Source organism: Perca flavescens, chromosome 14 (assembly GCF_004354835.1).
Source record: "Perca flavescens isolate YP-PL-M2 chromosome 14, PFLA_1.0, whole genome shotgun sequence".
Classification (NCBI taxonomy): domain Eukaryota; kingdom Metazoa; phylum Chordata; class Actinopteri; order Perciformes; family Percidae; genus Perca; species Perca flavescens.
In genome coordinates, this window is record NC_041344.1 from 12,909,299 (window position 1) to 12,928,865 (window position 19,567).

The 19,567-nt window shown below is 38.8% G+C and overlaps 1 protein-coding gene across 1 annotated transcript in view; it reads left to right on the plus strand.

Annotated features, from left to right (window-relative positions):
* ext1b (exostosin glycosyltransferase 1b) overlaps positions 1–14,546 on the plus strand; it is a 126,853-nt gene extending 112,307 nt beyond the window's left edge. The window contains exons 9-12 of the mRNA XM_028596851.1: positions 7,228–7,317; positions 10,289–10,449; positions 11,738–11,909; positions 13,368–14,546. Of these exons, the coding sequence (XP_028452652.1) occupies positions 7,228–7,317; positions 10,289–10,449; positions 11,738–11,909; positions 13,368–13,553 (609 nt within the window). The 3' untranslated portion in view covers positions 13,554–14,546. The remainder of the gene's footprint in view (positions 1–7,227; positions 7,318–10,288; positions 10,450–11,737; positions 11,910–13,367) is intronic.
* Positions 14,547–19,567: the final 5,021 nt, after the last annotated feature.

Here is a 19,567-nt window from a genome sequence, read left to right on the forward strand (position 1 = left end):
ATGTATTGCTGTTTATTTTTTACTTAAATCATAACTAAATATCTAATTAACTGAAGAAAGTGGCAATGTCTCTCTGGAGAAATAAGTTACAGTTGAGTTGCAATATAGACCATAAATACCCAAAATAATTACATGCCCAGAAGACGAGCTACAGCATTGATTTTCAGGGTAGATTTTTCTTAATGTGTTTAATAACTCATGATCCTCACTATCAGATTATTTTCAATTATTTGATTTATAAAATGAAAATAGTTAATATCATTATTGTGTACATGTACATTTATATTATTATTTATATTAATTGTGTATACTTATAATGTACATACATATAGTGTATAGTGCAACTCAACTGTGAGAGATTTAGTCATTTTCTTTAATTAGATCTTTAGTGATGATTAAAGAAGCTGAAACGAGAGGTTTTGTCTTAAAATGAGACGATTATTATCAAAACTGTTTTGTGTTGATTGACTAATTGATTAATTGACTACTCCTTTCAGCTCTAACATGACTATTACTTCCTTAACACACACTTTTGCAAAATATTTTTAAGACCACAAGAATAAAAGGTTTAAATATGACTAAAACATGGAAATGTGCATGAAAATAATGTCATAATGTCAATATCAATTTTTTCACCTTGTCAGTGTAGAGATTCTTTTCCCTCTGTGCTTATGGCTAACATTGTCATAAGAGACACGTGTTAAGTTAAGCCTACAGCCAGAGTCCTGAGCATGCCTCAGTGGCATTTTCATGACACCCTTATTAGGCCAAGGACTCTGCCCTGGTGAAAGGGCTGCTGTGTTTCTCTTGACCTGCCTTTGGCCTCTCCTTGTCAAAGTCAAAGGTCAGACGTTGACACACGGGCTGATTTTTTGCCTCTAAACGCTGATCCAAACTCAGCTTTTACCAAGCTCACGTTGCCTCACGTTTTTGAGGAAAAGGAAACAGGATCTGGTCGTTCATCTGTATTCCAAGACATCAGACTCATTTGACGCCGGCCTCTCCCCTTTCCCACTCGTGAGGACTTAACTTCACCTGCCAATCAGAGGAAGTGGTTTTCACATCAGTGTCAGTCACCCGGCGCTATGCTGGGTTTATGGTTTACCTCTCTCCGTGGCTGTAAGTGGTTTCTCCCAAGCTGTCAGTCACAGTGGGAGGGCTCTGTGTGTAGCTGTGCGTCCATAAAAAGTGAGCAGATCAAGATTAGCGTGTGTGTGTGTGTGTGTGTGTGTGTGTGTGTGTGTGTGTGTGTGTGGCAGCCTGTGGTTTGTTGTGGCGGATTCTGTGTTTACTGTGGCGAGCCAGGCTGTGTTCTTCCACCCCACAGAGGAAGAGAGAGAGAGAGAGTTTTTCATCTTGCCTTTTTCCCCGCTTCTTTCTTGCTTATCCCCTCTCTCTTTGATCCCTGTCTTCACTCACAGATCCTCTTATTTTTTTTCGTCATTATAATTTACTCTTCCTCACATATGTTTTTGCTTCTCTCAGTCACTGCATCGTCCTCTCCTTTCTCCTCTTTATTTGCTTTTTTGCATACTGACCTCAGGAATGTAGCCAGAATTTTAGAAATACTCAGGTCATACTGAGACCAAGTTCCCCTAATGCACCCCTGCCCCTTATTTTTTTTAATAAATTAGATGTCCCACATTTAATTTATTTCTCATTCTCTGTAAATATGATTATCAAACATGAAGGCCTGCATTCTGATTCAAAGCCTCCACACTGCCAGGAATAAAAAAGCTGAAAACTTTGTTTTAATTTATTTATTGTTGATCATTATTGTATAACTTGTAGATTCAGCCTACAAAAAACCCACCTTGTATAATGTGTGTACAGTGTATGCTATAATTAATTTGTCTACAGGTTTTTAAGAACCCCAAATTCCCAGGGAAGAAATAGACTACATGACCTCAGTGGCCCTAATGGTAGCAACTAGGCACGGGCCGGTATACAATTCTGACAGTATGATAACCTTCAGCAAAATCTATATATAAAATCTATATCTATATATCTCGGTATTACGGTATTGCAATTACAGCTTTAAAATGTTTGTTTTTTTAAATGTCTGGGTAAAGAAAAAAAACTTTTTTTTCCATTGAACACAGTGTATTTTATATTTAAACACACTGCACACTGGCAGGGAGACGGATTACTAAACTGCCCTTTCTGTCCTTGACCACTCATAAAAACAGCTGATACCTTAGGAACAGTATGACAGAAAATGTTAGTGGTTTTGAAACCTTGACTTTTTCAAACCGCGGTATACCTTGAAATCGGTAACCGGCCTATGCCTTGTAGCAACACCCCTAACTGTCCTTCAGTTTTTCTCTTATTTCTCTTTCAATTCATATATCTTCCCTCAGACAATGTTGGCCGGTTTGTGTCTTTCGCTTTAAAGGGTAATGTATCCCCTTGCATCTTGCAGCAGGAAACATAACTTTTGAATGTGTAGTGACATAAAATCTGGTTGAGTCAGTTTAACAAGATCCACTCCTGTTTAAAAGAACAACAACAGTGAAATGAAAGTAAGTAAAGAGAGAAAACATTAGCCATTTTGACCTGATACCTCTTTGAGCAGTCTGATTACTGCTCATGCTAAGCTTATACTAAATAATAAACTTTAATTTTACATAAATCCTTTAACATATCTCTCTGAGTCTGACTAAAAATAAAAAATAAGACCCCTGGATTGGATTGCTAACAGCATAGGGATCTAATTCCAAGTTAATTTACCGGCTTGAAAAATACCCAAGTAATTTTGCTGCTATGAATTCTCACTAATGCACAAAATGTGTATTAATCCGCAGCTGGAAATAGTGCTCCAGTAAAACACTATTCACTCCAGTTTGAGTAAAGTTTTCTAGATACTACAGTGCCCATCTCTTTTAGGAAGTTACTAAGCCTTTTTTTGTCATGGGATTTGTTAACAGCTAGGAAAAACATGGGATAACACCAATCTTATCCTTTAACCATGTTCCTTCTTTTTCTCCCTCTGTCCTTCCCTCTTTCATTCTCTCTGGCACAGGGGCCAACAATCTGGTTTATGACTGGTTGATTAAAGCCGTGTGAGAATCCCTGCAGCGCTTAATATGGTTTAAACAAACTGGTGGTCCTTTCTCCTTTCTCAGTCTTCCTCCTCTGTTGCTGTCCTTTAGAGAAGAGGTGAAGTGCTGGAGGTAGATTCCTGCTGTAAGAGCTCACATTCCTGGAGAGCACCAGGAAGCCCCAGGCTAATATGTCGCACTTCTAACATTACAAACCATTTGGGGGTTGGAAACACCAGCCTCTCATCCCCTCTTTCCTTTTTTGTCTTTTTTGTGTCTCTTTCCCTTTTTTGGGTTAGGTTTGTCTCGCTGTCCCTTTCTCCCCTCCTGTCTTCTATTTTGTTCTGTCTCCACTTCTTCTTCGCTGGTATTCTCTCTGACACATTCTGTTGAAAAAGAAGTGGGGAAGTGGAGCGCAGAGCAGAGGTTGTTTTGTTTCTCTTCATATCCCCGCAGGAAATTACAGCAGTAATGATGACACTAGAAACTCACACACCTTGGCTCCTCCACCCCTGTTAGGAGTGAGTCGAAACTTCCAGCTGCTGCTGTTGCCTCTGGAGTTTTTTTTGGGCAGAGGGGAAGAAGATGGCACTTGACCGAACCTCGACAGTGCTGTCGAGGCTCAGCTGTGTAGAATTAACTCCCCTTGTACATGTAAAATTAAGTTCTGTGGCAATCCACGTTTTATACTTGATTTCTTTCCTGCAAATACACTGCACCTGCAGATATAAAAAATTCAACACTACATTTTCCAAATTTAATCCCTTAAAATAGTATTTAAAAACGTATTTTGCTGCCTATATATAGTTTAACATTTAAACGACTGTATATATGTATGTTAAGTCAGCCTTTTTCCATCACCAAAATGACCCATGTTTCTCCCATGAGCTCAAACTGTTGGATCATGAACACATACAACTCTCACAGTTAGAATTCAGGAAACAGGTGTATGTGTTAAAAAGATACCTGATCCATCCATCAAAGTGTACCATCAGGTCTGAAAAAGCATATTATTTCAATTTGACCTATTAAATAGTTTTTCCGTATTATGTTGCCTATTCGTCATTTAGTCAACTACTATGTAAGTTCAATCTGCTTCTTTTTTTTTAATTACATTTGTAATATCATATTTCTTTTCTGAAATGAAAAGAAATCTTTATCAGGAGTCTGAAAAGCAACGATGCCCAAAATAATGAAAATGTTTGTTTCATCCATGAATCCGAACAGATTAGTGTTGAAACAAACAATTGAAGTGAGCCGTCATTTATCAGACAGGTTTATCAGGCTGAAGCTTTTCATATGTAAAGATTTGCTGCTTTTCTCTCACTTGTCATCATTATATACCTCAAACTAAGTGTTGTCGTATTGAACACCTGATAGACGGGTGCATAGTTAAATCAAATCATGCAACAGAAAGCGTTGAAGTATTGCACAGTGATTAATTCATGAATCATAAAATTCATAATTCAAAATGACAACATCTTTATTCTTTAGCCACAGTCTGCAACAAACAATCACAAACATGAAAGACAATCATAACAACAATAAATGTAAGGATGTCTCAGGTGTTTGTGATTTCACTCTTCTTGATTCTCCTTTTGATTTGATAATTTATGTAATTGTCAAATGAAAATCTTTGAGTTTTTTTTTTACATTTTATTTTTAAAGACATTTTATTCACTAAAAGGTTGGTCGATAATAAAAGTTATCATTAGGTGCAGCAAGGCATACTGTCGAGCTTCACACAGATCGACAATATGCCTTGCATTTCATTTCTTTTGGTGCTTGTTGTTGCCTCGGCCGTAGGAGTAAACCTGTTGAGACTGAGGTCACTCTTCTTGAGCGCAGCAGGCAGACAAGGTGTTCATAGAGAAACGAGGTTAACATTGACTATTCTTCAATGCAAATGTGGCTTTTTAAGTGCAGGTGGTGTTTTAAAAGAACACATATTCTTCTGACCTTTTTAGAGCTGTGCTGAGTAACTGAATAACAGGCTGTTAGTGTGTATGTAGTGTGGATGTGTTAGTGTGTCTACGTCCATTAAAGCCATGCACTGTTAGTTGTTTCTTGTTTGTGTGGGAGGTTGTTTGAGTTTGAGCACACATCCAGTTTACAATACACACACACACACTTCCTCAATAAGAAGCTGCTGTTTTTTCGTCCGAATGCGTTTCATCACAGCAACAGACTAAAAGACTCCCCGTCTCAATGTCCTCAAGATGTTGGTCTCTCCATCCGCCCACCAGGCCCCGGCCACTACCACTCTCTCTCTCTGCTTCCAGTAAATATTCAAGGACTGTTGTGTATAACATCGTTTGGTTTAATTTGCCGTTAAATATATGCATTCTGTTTCAGCAGTGGTTGATAGGAACGGTAAATTTGTGCCATATGTAGGACACATGACTTGTGTCTTATGTGCTGCATTCATGTGTTTTCATTGATTTAAAATAGAAAGATGACTCTGCAGTAATAATGGAAACTTGTATCAGCATTCTATCACTGTTGGAAACAATGGGAGACCAGCGTGCAGTAAAGAATAGGATATTGGCTTCTCTCTTCTTCTCAGTGCGCTGCTGTTTGTTGATGTGATGGCTTGTTGTTGTCTTCCATGAATCTGTAAGCCATATCAACGTTAAAGGTGATCATGTCAGTTTTGTGTTGACAGCTTGTTTGTGTTGCCCTTATGTGACCAAAAACATCAGTTATCATGTTTTAATATAGTATAATCACTTCTCTGTAGCCTCCTTTAGCATTCTTAGTGTGGTTTGGGCATCTGATTAGGATGCCTCCTAGTTGACCCTCTTTAGACCGTCAAAGTGTGAGGAGACTCAGGGCAGACCAGGACATTCTGGAGGGTAGTGATGTAAGATTTGTGAATTAATCATTCTTTTTGAACAACTCATATAGAGGAACAAGTTAACTCAATTCGCAAGCGGGAGGGAATCCAGAATCCTGCTTCTGTATGGTGAATGCACAGTTAAGAGTTATAAGAGCCAGGTTAGCTTCTGAGCAGTCTCGCTTTGCCAGACCATCCACATGCTGCAGAGCAGAGGAGGATCTGGCTGCTCAACACAGCATTCCGGGATGGGAGAAAAACGTGCTCTGGTTTATTGGTATTTCTTTAAACCAATCACAATCGTCATGGGCGGCGCTAAACTCCGCACGGAGCCGCTGTAAACAGAAAACTCAGATTGGACAGATAGTCTAGCTAGCTGTCTGGATTTACCCTGCAGAGATCTGAGGAGCAGTTAACCATAGTCCTCATAAATCCACCGGAGTTTCAAATTCCAACACAAAGAAAGCCGAAGGAAACGGACAGTGGCGAAAATACATGCAGTAGGAAGGATATGGACTAGCTTCCGAGAGTCGTTGCTCCAGACTTTTGTTCAGGGTGCACCCAGTGAGCCGAAAAGAGCGAGTGAGAGCCACAGCATCAGTGACACTCTTGTTCAGTGAGAGAACGCAGTAGCACAAAGCACACCCACTGAGCTCAAGAACGAGTTGTTCATGAGTGCAAGGTTGTAGGTGATCCAGGGGCGCAACTACCCAGTGTCAGAGGGGTATGCAACAACAATTTTGGCGCCCCGAATGTCTACGAACTGGGTTACTTAAAAGAACTTGTCTTCTCCAGCAGGCGCTGAACTACGACTACGACTGGGGAGAAGTTAATCTAGGCTAGCTTGCCCTCGCTACCTGAAACTGAATAAGCAGCAAAAAAATCCATTGAGTTATTTCAAAATGATGACAATTTTTGCTAAAAGCGTTCTTGCTGAGGAAAAAGAACGAGAAAGATGTTTTTGTGGTAAAAAATGTAATCATTCGCAGATGTTAGATAAAATAGCCAATATTTGGAACAAAGCTCTCAAAACAACCTGCAATGATTTAGGATGACATGGAGCTATTAATGTTTCCATGGCAACATTCAATGGAAGCTGTCATGTGTGAATAAACACCGCCGCAGTGTTGGTTTGCAAAACAATATGCAGCTGAACGGAAAAATGGAGACCATTGTACAACAAGGGTTTTTTGCTTTTTTTCCACAGCTTTCAGATCTACATTTGCTCCTTAATGTGTTTCAGGCAACCAAATGATCACATCTTCATGCTGTTTGAAGAGGGGAATCCAACTGCTATCATTTGAATGGTGTGTTTTTAAGCCTTTGTGCTCTGTGTTTCCCTCTCTGCAGGTGATGAGCAGTCGTTTCTTGCCCTACGAGACCATAGTGACCGATGCTGTCCTCAGCCTGGATGAAGACACAGTGTTGTCCACCACAGAGGTATCTTATAATATAATAAAATAGAGTAGAATAGAAAAGTCTTTCTCTCTTTCTGCCTCTTCTCTGTGTCTTGATAGCCTGGTCCTCCTGAGACAAACTCTCTCTATGTCCCAAAAGCAACTCTCTGATTGCATTTTCTCTCAATTTTATTTCTCTCTTTCTGTTTGTCCCTGGTGTTTTCAAGTTATCGCTCTGCAGCTTGATTCTTAAATCGCTTAAACTACTCTAACTTTTACTGCCAGTGCCTTAACTTTATCCCTCTTCTCGTCTGCCTTTTCTCCTTTTCTTTCCATCTTCCACCTCATGTTTTGGTGCCAGTAATCACACGGCACCTCCCAAATCCCCTGTTCCAAAGCAGCAATGCAATAGGCATTTTTGTTCCACATGCTGTCGGGACTGTTTCTGTTTTTCCCGGGGACACGTTTTGGCGCAGCACCATAGAAAGCCAGATGCTGCTTTGAACAGTGTAGAATTAGATCTCATAAAGGCTGTTTGTACTGAGGATCAAGATGGCAAGGCAGTGCTGGCACTGAAAAAAATCCAGCCCCAAAAAAAACGAATTCGACCTGTGCTTCTCCGTTGAACATAGTTGGATCATGAACACAAATAATAAGTTTTAGGCACATCAATGCCAGTGCAAGTTTAAAAAAGAAATTCAGGCAAAAATACCATCACAGATTTCTGAACAGTTTCCCAATCTAAACACACTTCCCATTCCCTCCAAATTAGCCTCTCAGAAAGAACAAAATCCAATTTTCTTCCTCATCCTCAGCTTTCTTTACCCTTAAGTTAAAAAAAAATTATCCTAGGGGTTAATAGCATATGTGTACCGAGTCGAACGTTCTCTGGGATCTGTTTTCATGCTAATCGAATGTGTCTGTAGCTTGAAACTAGCTACCGCAAACCGGTGTTTAGCTGCAAGTAGCGTTAATGTTTACATGCGGTCGCCATCTTGCATAACAGTCATGACCAGTCAAATCACGAACGCTGTGTTTGAGCTATGTTACTGGTTACTGGTTGCACGGCGTTCGACTGGTCATGACCAAGATAGCGGCTGCATATAAACATTAACGCTACTGTCTTTATAATCTATCTTTGTAATAAACTGTCTGTACACTTACAAAGTCAATGCTTCGGTTTGCATGTAGGGACCTTCATTATGCTACCGTTTAAGTGTGGTGCTATTTTGAGCCTCGTTAGTGGTGTAGAAATAGTGATTTACCCTGTACCCCGTTAGCAGCTAAACACCGGTTTGCGGTAGCTAGTTTTAAGCTACAGACACATTCGATTAGCTTGAAAACAGATCCCAGAGAACATTCGAATCGGTACATATACAGTATGTTATTAACCCTAAGGTTCATTTTGCGCCGGAATTGTCCTCTAAGGATGATGAGAAGCAAAGTTATCCTTCACAATAAAATACAAGCCAGTTCTTCCGAAGGATTCCCCATGTTTATTTATTGCCATTTTTCCAGCAATACTTCCTTTTGTTGGTGGTTCAACCATTGAAATAATTTTCCTTGTGACTGTGTTATTCCTTCAACTACCTTTCTCTTGCATTGAAAGTAAGAGCACAAGAGAGTCAGAGGTCTTCTTCTTTCCTCTTGGCACTTGTGAAGAGAAGATAACAATGTGTTTTATGGTGTATTTTGACATTCATTCAAGTATTCATTTATATAAACACTCTCTCAGTTTAGTTTAGTTTAGTGTGGTAATATGTAGTGTAGTGCAGAACGGGCTGTTTGTGGAGCAGCTGAGGCCTTTTTGATGTTTTCATCTAATTTTTTGATTGAATGCTTTGATTGTGGCCACAGAAGAAGGCAGCTGCTTAGGAAAGGCTGCTTTGTGTTTGATGTGGTTTTGCCTATGTTGTATTTTCACTATGGTGTGCACTTCCTTTGTTAGTTCTCCATGTTGTCTGTTTATTTCCTTCTTTGTTTCTTTTTCTAGCACAATGTGCACTGTAAAAAGAAATTTAATCCTAACTAAATAAAATTTCTCAACATTTCAAAAAGAATATTTCATGCTTTATATGTACAAATTACAAGGGAATACTACAACAGGTGTTGTCGCATTTTTCAAATTGTGTTGTAATAATTGCTTTATTATTGGTTACTACATCTTTTACTAATGCTTTGTATATCAGTTATAATCCATTAATAAGAGCAACATTTGGGTTGCCAAGTTGTGGTAAATCCCTCTGGCTAGTGTTTATCCCTTTGATTTGGTAATAATGCAGTTATAAATGTTGGCAATCCATTAAAGCATTAGTGCGTAACTTTTTTATACTAATGAACATCCGTTACATTCAAGCCATGGCCAAATTGCTACAAAGCTAATTAAGACTATCAGCTCCACACAACTCGCTCTGTATTTCTCAGTCTGGCTACATTCAGAAGATTGTGTCTAATTACCTCCTCTGAAGAGTCAATCATGTTTTTGTTTTTGTTTTTTTTATCCTCAGTCTCCTCCTTGGTTACTAGCTACTCCGTGGAGGAGGGGTGGAGGTTCCTCATGGGGGCACAGAAACTACGCGCTATAGCTTTAATAAACACATGCGAGTTTCAGACTTTCTAATAAGCCATCAAGTCAGTTATAGAGTTAGTTATAACTGTTAAGGTAATGGTTGAAATAAAATACGTGGTGTTGATGAAGAGGTACTTGGGTTCATCTCACCTCTGTGGAGGTATGTCAGACAAAATATGTCGGTAAGCGCTGTCCTGATGAACTAAAGAACTATCTAAAAAGATACATCAAGTGTCCTGCTGAAGGAGCATAAACACCATGTTAAAGAATTTTTTCATAACCTGGCCACCCATAAGTTATTAATTCATTATAAATGATATAAAGCATTAGTAAATAAATATTAACCATGAATGCATTATTCACAACATATATAGAGTGAATTATTAGGAATTGCTACCCATTATGCATATAATAAATGTTCAACATATAATCTGTCATCGTCCAGGTGGACTTTGCCTTTACGGTCTGGCAGAGTTTTCCAGAGCGAATCGTAGGTTACCCTGCTCGCAGCCACTTCTGGGACAGCAACAAGGAGCGTTGGGGCTACACATCCAAATGGACCAACGATTATTCAATGGTGCTGACTGGGGCCGCCATCTATCACAGGTACAGCACGCGCTTCATTGTCCTCTTCTGATCCGCAGTTTACTTACTCGCTGTTTCGTTCTGCTCCGCTGTTTTCTTCCATGCTCTTTACTTCTGTTCTGTTCCTCTTCTGTTATATGGGGATCACAGCTTTGCTCTACTCTGCTCTCCAGTGTTCAGTCGTCTTTCTTCTGATATAACACTTTGATGCAGTGATCTGTAGATTATGAAAGTAGGTGTGATGTTCAGTGTTGCACAGCCTCAGGAAACCAGTGTTTTGACACTTGGTATGTTTTATGCAAAAAATTTCAATTTGTCCGCTACACAGCGTTTCATAGTTCCTGCGTTTAGTTTTACTACAGCCCTGTCAGCTTTAATATGGCTTCGCTCAGCTGTGATGGGAGCAGTCCATTAAGCTGAAGTCAGCCAATCACTGTAGCCAAATGCTTAATCACTTTCAATAACTCAGTCGTTCAATCCATCCAGGAACTTGAGCAATCAGTTGTCTGTTGATGAACTCCATGTTCTACCCAAAGGCTTTAACCTGGAACGTAAAGGTGTCTTTTGGGAGCATTTAAATGAAGTAGTCTACGCAGTTCTTTGTGACATACGCCACTCTTCAGTTGTCTCTAAAGGTCTGAAACTGTGGGATTACTCATTTTCACAGTGATGTTTTCAGGCAATAATCCAAAAGCAATCTTCTGAAAGTTTGTGAATGTACTTAGAATTTGTTGGAGTAGAATGTAAATGAAAATCAATATACAGTTTAATGTGTTCAATTGGGAAAAGTGAAAGGGAAATGAAGAAAAAACACGTGAAATTGAATCAAATCACAGATGTGCTGCTTTTGAAGGGAGGCCACAAAAACAATTGTACATCACCAACTTAACCTGCAAATCATCCTTTAGTCTGCTTCCTTTCCATTTAAATGCTTGCACCTTTTGATTCTTAGTCACTCTGCATTTGTGTGACCCCCCTGGACCACATATACACACACAAAATGTTTTTGAAATATTGGATGTATGCACATTGGTATCATTAGTTTAGAGTCGTGGTTCTGTCCATCTGGCAAATGTCTAATTGTCACTCTCCTTTAGCTCTGAGGGAAATACCTTCTCTTTAGCTGCTAAATGCTCAACTATGTTTACCAGCAAGTATCTTATTGTGTCTTTTTGGTGCTGAGCAGGTAGTGAACAAAGTATTTTTTTTTTTTTTTTTTAGGGAAGGAAGACAATTTCTCATAAGAACTGACCCATCCAGATCAGTAGCCTATTCTATTCTTCTAACTCCTTTCGGTCCTCTCTTGCAGATATTACCATTACCTGTACACCAACTACTTACCCACTAGTCTGAAGGGCATGGTTGACCAGCTGGCCAACTGTGAGGACATCTTGATGAACTTCCTGGTATCTGCTGTCACCAAGCTGCCACCCATCAAGGTTACACAGAAGAAACAGTACAAGGAGACAATGATGGGACAAGTAAGAGTCTATTGAAACCCTTCTCATGACTGGATCCATGTCATTTTTTTATTTTATTATAGATACATATTTATTTTTTACTTAGAAGACTCATTACCTTGTAGCGCTTTTATGAAAGAGCTGTTACATCAAAAACAGGACAGCTGCCAGTTGAGAGAACTGGTTTGCACTAATGAAAAACACATTACAGGATATGATAGAACTCGTAACAGGCGTAGACCTATTATATGAATCGTGATTCATGATGAAGCCAGAGTTGTTTTTTTCCCATCATCAGTGTGTGTGTCATGGCCTTTGAGCTGGAGCAAACCTGTGCTGCTTTATGAAATCAACATGAATAATTGTCTTAAAATTCTTTGGTACGACCCATGGGTAAACAGAACAAGTCACTTACTGTACAGTGGAGAGACAAAAGCAAAGAAAGGAGTCGTGTCTTACGTCATCGTTGCTAGTCTTGCTCCCAAATATAGAATATGATCCACCTGATAATTTATTGAGGCACATTAATGTCAGTTGTCATTCCGTAATGGTTTTCTCTTGTCACAGTGTCTGAACTGTGACTATGAATAAAAGAATGAATGCAGCTGATTGTTATTGTTGGTCTTTTTCATGTAATGAGAACGTCCCTTTCCTGCCAATGATAATAATTAAAGCAGTGGTTTTTGTCTGGCGTACCCCAACATGCCATCAACGACACCACTTGTCACGTTCCAAATAAGTTCAACGCGATTGGTTTTGAAGTAGTACAACATAAAATTGGATATTGTTACAAATGGTTTTCATACTGTTGAATTCTTAGTGATTTTTAGCCAACAGTTTATCCATCACTTTTAGCAAATTATTTAAATGTTTTATTCATTACTTTTAGGTAGTTCTTAACTGTTTAGCTCATTGGTTATTGTGGCAATACATTTTCTAAAGATCAGCAACACACCAGTTTGTAATTTAATCTGGATGTTTATTTTCCTTACAAATTTGTTACATAAAATCATAAATAGGAAGGCAATTCTGGCACTCCAAAATGCTTTGTTTAAAGCCCTGACGAAGACCTACAGCAGTTGAAACATGCTGGCTTCTTTAATGATGTACCCACTATAATAAAGGCTTTTTAATATTTCCTTCCTCTTTGTCATTTTGGAGTGCTTTGATTGCCTTCCTATTTATCCTTTTTTAATCCCCATTTTCAAAGAGCACCCGACACTTGTTTGATCTACGTTTGAGTATACAGAGCTACCAGTCATCTCTTCTTTTTTTTCTCCACATAAAATTCTAACTTAATTAAGCTACTCCACAATCCCCCATGTACCCCAAAGCAAGAGCAGTGGTACTGGTACCCCCTGGGGTCATGGTTGCCAATCACTGATCTAAAGCAATACTTATTTACTGTAATAGTATAACTCTAAAATGGTTCTTTTGTTTTCCCTTATTCCTCTTCTTCTTCTTCTTCATTCCCTTCAGTCTTCAAGGGCTTCTCGCTGGGCCGATCCGGACCACTTTGCCCAACGGCAAACCTGCATGAACAAGTTCGCCAGCTGGTTTGGCGCCATGCCTCTGGTCCACTCCCAGATGAGACTGGACCCCGTCCTGTTCAAGGACCAGGTCTCCATTCTCCGAAAGAAATACAGGGACATCGAGAGGCTCTGACAGGACCGGCGCCCCCTAGGGGGAGACCCTACACAGGGGGAGGCACACGAGAGAGACCCTGTGGAGAGTAGTAGTAGGACTACAGCAGGATGGACGGGGAGCGACACAGCTCTGTCTTCCACTCAGCACATTGCCAATGACCACAGCGCCGCTGCTGCCAGGACTTGACGTGGAAAGGGATGAATGGGAAACAAGCAGATGGCGTTTGGATATGAAAAATACAAACAAAAATCTCAAACACAGACAGACAAAGAGGAGTACACAAACTGATGGACATGCCAAACAGTACTGTATGTTTTGCGAATGTGCAAACACACAGCACACACTACTGACGACAAGAACTCTTGGATAGAATATTTTTTTGTACAACATGAACATGGACGACATTGACTTTCCTGCTCTATTGGCACGTGTGCAGGACGGTAGACGAGGGAAGGTGTCCACGATCGCAAATCTGGCAACCCCACCACCATAAATCCTACTGGTCGCCCCTAGCTACCCTCCCCAGTATGCATCAGGACTTAATATTGGACTACCAAAACCCCTGCTTTATAGCCCAGGATACCCTGTTCTCAAGTTGATTTGATTTCTGTACAAATCAGCTCTCTGGTGTCACTGTTGACCCTTTCTCTTCTCTGAGAGGTAATATTTTTATTCTCAAGGCTGAAAAGGTAAACATAAGTGTCCTGACAAGGTTTTTATAGCAGAGCAGCCATGATTTCTTGACATTCTTGGCCATCAACACATCCTTGAGCCGGAAAACATCCTGTCTGTCCTATCCTTGGCTCATTTCTTGATGTGCTGATATGGCATTTATAATGGTCTATCTGTGTCCCTGTTATCACAAAGATAAGTTAGAAAAACATCTTGTTATCATATTCCATTTTCCACCAATACTCGCCATTTACTTTCATCATCTTTTATTTTACCCATTCAAACTCTCTGTAGTTTCTGTCGTGTGTGTGTGTGTGTGTGTGTGTGTGTGTGTGTGTGTGTGTGTGTGTGTGTGTGTGTGTGTGTGTGTGTGTGTGTGTGTGTGTGTGTGTGTGTGTGTGTGTGTGTGTGTGTGCGTGCGTGCGTGCGTGCGTGCGTGCGTGCGGCCTAAAAGAAGTTGACTCATCCAACCATAAGCTCAAGCCGAGTACATTTTCACTCCGTTGGAATGAGTGAAATGAACATTTCTGGATGAAATGGAGCAGAACGTTGCATTCAAACCCAAACTTGTTTTTGCCCATTTATTTCTTCCTGCATGGCCTCCGAGCACTAACTTACAGGGAGAGATGAAATAAAATGTCAGCCCATAGCAGGTCTTTAGTGACCAGCTTCATTTCACAAATGTGCTTGTGGAGAGATTTTTAACGCTGAGTGCATCAGTGCCATTCTGACATCAAGGTCTGCCTTTAAAATTGTTTATTGCACATCACGTTGCCTGCATCTGTTTGAGATGCCTAGATGCCCTCAAGTTGAAATATTGTAGTCATCGGTCCAATGTGGCTCTCCTGCCACCATGATTATTATTTTTTGCCGTGACATATCAGAGGACCTCAGACCCATTAAATTGACGAAAGGTTTTTTCCTCCATTTGTCAGACAGAGATACGGTTTGGCTTCAATTAGGTAAAGCTATTTCATTTTGAGTGCTGTTTTATTCCCAAGGGACAAGCTGTTGATGAAACACTCTCACATTATGGACCATTGTGTTGTAGAAGCAGTGACCCACAAATATGACCTGCTGGCTAATGCTAGCCTTGGGAGGACAGTTTTTTTTTTTTCTCGCCCACACCCTCCACTGCTTGTCCGTTACTTATAAGAGCTGTTCACATCACCATCATATCCACATCAAACTGCCTGACATTTTGCACCTTAAATTACCTTATTGGTATTGCATAACCAGATTAAAATGCTAAAATAACTAGCTATCTCAACCTTTTAATTGATCATTTCAAAGAGATATGTTGTCTGTGAAAATGGCTGGATCATAGCAGAGCTGCTACACGCTGTCATTAGGTCTGCATGCAGCCGAGAGCACAGGCAGTCCACTCGCACATTTAGTTTGCAGACACTTAAATGAAAGCAGCATGCTTTTAGTGGCCTTTCTGTTGGGCAGCCATTGTCTCTGCCGAAGTGTGTGTGTGTGTGTGTGTGTGTGTGTGTGTGTGTGTCAACATCATCAGTACCAGTCTCACACATTCAATTACTTTGAGATTTCATTGATTTGTTTTAATTTTGTTTTACGGATAGTTTATATAAAATGTATTTTAAAGCCTTTACAGTGTCAACAAAAATGTTGTTCATGCTATCAGGTGTCATATCCAAATGCTACTAATGCAAAGCTACTCTTTTTCAGCATGTATCAAAGCCAGCAGGACTATTATGTTTTTGTTTTATTTTTTCTCACGTCATTGCTTTAAATATCATGTTTGTATTTGCATTCTGGGACATCAAGATTGGAGTGTTATTTGTCTGCCGGGAGAGTTTTATGATCTGTTTAATGTTAAGTCAAACAGCAAATGTTCTCTCATCTACAGTACGTGATTCCTGGAAAGACATGCTCCTCATTTGGTCTGCATCTGGTCCCTATTTCATCTTCAGAGAACCATACTGTATTGCTTTTTATTCCATATCAAGTCTTTTATGTCTGATCGTTTGAATCACTGTATGTGCATCATCTCAAGAGAACCACGTGGCCCCCAGCTTTGCAGATATCTCGCTGAAAAAAAAACATCCATTTCAAATCCCTGTACATAGGCATATATTTATTTTTGGAAAAGAAAAAAAAGACTGTGTACGATTTGAGATGACATGGTGAGAACATACAGTAAGACTGATCCTGCATCGCCGAGGGGAGTTAATGGTATTTATTTGGTTTATGTTCTACACGCTGTGCACATTAATCCACAAAGATGCCGATATACAGCTCATATTATGTTTCACTCTGCATTGGTTTTCCAAGGAAACATACATCACACTCTTTCTCATACAGAACTCTCCAAGAGATGGAAAACATTTTTGGAGTTTTAACTCTAAAAGATTGCATACACCAGTGATCTAGAATTGTATTGGGCCGCACAATCTTGGCTCTCCACGGGAGTCAAATTGCAAAGTCCCAATAAAGACTACGCCAACTGACACATGGAAAATAATAAGCAGCTGGCTCCTCTGATCCAGATGGAAACATTTTCAGATTCTGCAGTAACATCCCCCCCATGCATTACAATAATGGGTCTGAGGCTGTGACACAATTGTTTAAATTGCCTCGTTCAAAGCTTGGTTTCAGGTCAGATAACTTGGCAAAGGAACTTGCTCCATCTTTCAGTTGGCGTGCTGTACATCATCGAGTCCAGAGCTCCGTCAGAGTGTGATGGATGTGATTAAGGCCACCAGGAAAACCTCTGCATCTGTTTAAAACGCCTCTGTCATGTCTGTCATTTGATCAGGAGGAACATTATGCAAGTTATCATTCTGTGCTTTAAAACAGATGATAGAATTTTACCCAAAATGTGCCAGGCATTTGGTGTTTATAGTGGCAACGGCGTGTGTGCTAAAAACTAGTCTGTTCTTGATTTGTGCCTTTTTATCAACATGTAAGTTCTTGACATGCCAAGCACTGTCTGTCCTAGACTTGTTATTTCCAGTAGACAGGCAGCAATAGCACCATATGCAGGAGTGGAACTGCCCTGCCTTCATACACTGGATGAGTCACAGCTTCCATTCTCTTATTGTAACACCCCGTTTTCATCTTTGTGTTTGGACACTGTTGCTAAGTTGACAACGTATGACCACTTCCTGTTTGGAATTATTTATCAGTGATTTTGCTGTATCACTTTACCAATCAGCAGTAATATCTGTTGATCTGTAAGGACTCTTATCTAGCCCAGCTGTCCTGATGCCTTCTCCTCCCTCCTACCTTGTAATTAACAGAAGACTTTTATAGAGGTCACAAATGAAATAGATACATGCCAATTTTGTAAGAATGATTTATAAAAAAAAATAAATAAACTCATATTTGATGATAACTGTATCGCGTTGTGCCTTTCTTTTTAACAGGCTGTTTGCTTTTAAAAGAACATGTCAAAGTATAATATGCCATAAAGAAGTCATAGTCGAAAAAAGTCATAGTATTGTATGTCGAAAAAAGTCATGGTATAGTATGTCGTAAAACATCATAGTATAGTATGTCAAAGAAAAAGTCATAGTATAGTATGTCATAAAAAGTCAAAAATAATTCATAGTATTGTAGGTAGAAAAAAAATTATTTAAAAAGTCATAGTATAGTATTATGGAAAAAAGGTCATAGTATAGTATGTCGAAAAAAGTCATAAAGAAGTCATAATATAGTTTGTTGAAAAAGTCATAGTCAAGTATTCCGAAATAGTCTTTAAAAGACATATGTCAAGAAAAAGTTATAGCATAGTATGTCGAAAAAAAGTCATAAAGAAGTCTTATATCGAACAAAGTCTTAAAAAAGTCATAGTATAGTATGCTGAAAAAGGTCATATTATAGTAGGTCGAAAAAATTCAAAAACAATTCATAGTATTGTAAGTAGAAAAAGTCATTAAAAAGTCATAGTATAGGCTTTTCAAAAAAGTAAAAAAAAATAAAAGTATAGTATGTCGGAAAAAAGGCATAATAAAGTTATAGTATAGTATGTCAAAAAAAGTCATAGTATAGTATGTTGAAAAAAGTCATAAATAAGTATTGTAGGTACAAAAAAGTAAAAAAAAAAAGTCATAGTATAGAAAGTTGAAAAAAGACATTAAAATGTCATAGTATAGTATGTCGAAAGAATCCAGAGTATAGTATGTCGAAAACAGTCATAGTATAGTATGTCGAAAGAAAAGTCATAAAAAAGTCATACTATATTATGTCAAAAAGAAGTCTTAGTATAGTATGTTGAAAAAAGTCATAGTATAGTAAGTTGAAAAAAGACATAAAAAAGTCATAGTATAGTATGTCAAAAAGAAAGTAACAGTATAGTATGTCAAAAAGAAAGTAACAGTATAGTATGTCGAAAGAATCCATAGTATAGTATGTTGAAAAAAAGTCATTAAAATGTCATAGTATAGTATGTCGAAAGAATCCAGAGTATAGTATGTTGAAAAAAAGTCATAAAAAAGTCATAGTATAGTATGTTGAAAAAAAGTCATAAATATTCCATAGTATTGTAGGTAGAAAAAAGTAATAGTATAGTATGTCGAAAACAGTCATAGTATAGTATGTCGAAAGAAAAGTCATAAAAAAGTCATACTATATTATGTCAAAAAGAAGTCTTAGTATAGTATGTTGAAAAAAGTCATAGTATAGTAAGTTGAAAAAAGACATAAAAAAGTCATAGTATAGTATGTCAAAAAGAAAGTAACAGTATAGTATGTCGAAAGAATCCATAGTATAGTATGTTGAAAAAAAGTCATAGTATTGTTGGTAGAAAAAAGTAATAGTATAGTATGTTTAAATAATCTTAAAAAAGACATATTATAGTATGTCAAAATAGTCTTAAAAAAGACATAGTGAGGGCAGTGGTGGCTTAAAGGTTAGAGACGCAAGCTTGTGACCGGGAGGTCGTCGGTTCAATCCCCAGACCGACAAGATAAAATCTGGGTGGGGAAAGTGAAAGAACAGTGCTTGTCCCTCCCTCATTACCACCACTGAGGTGCCCTTGAGCAAGGACCTTAAACCCAACCGCTCCAGTGGAGCTGCTCAGTGGCCAGCAGATCAGACTGTGGTTGTACTGGGCAGCTTCCAGGTATGAATGTGATCAGGGTGTTCCTGCAAAAGAGAGGCTGCCTCTCAGTGAACCTTCCCGTAATAAATAAAGGTTAACAAAACTAGTATAGTATGTCAAAAAAAAGTCATACTATATTATGTCAAAAAGAAGTCTTAGTATAGTATGTCGAAGTAAAAGTCATAGTATGTTGAAAAAAGTCATAAAGAAGTCATAGGGGTCTAAAAAGTCATAGTATATTATGTCAAAAAAAGTCATAGTATATGTCAAAATAATCTTAAAAAGTCATAGT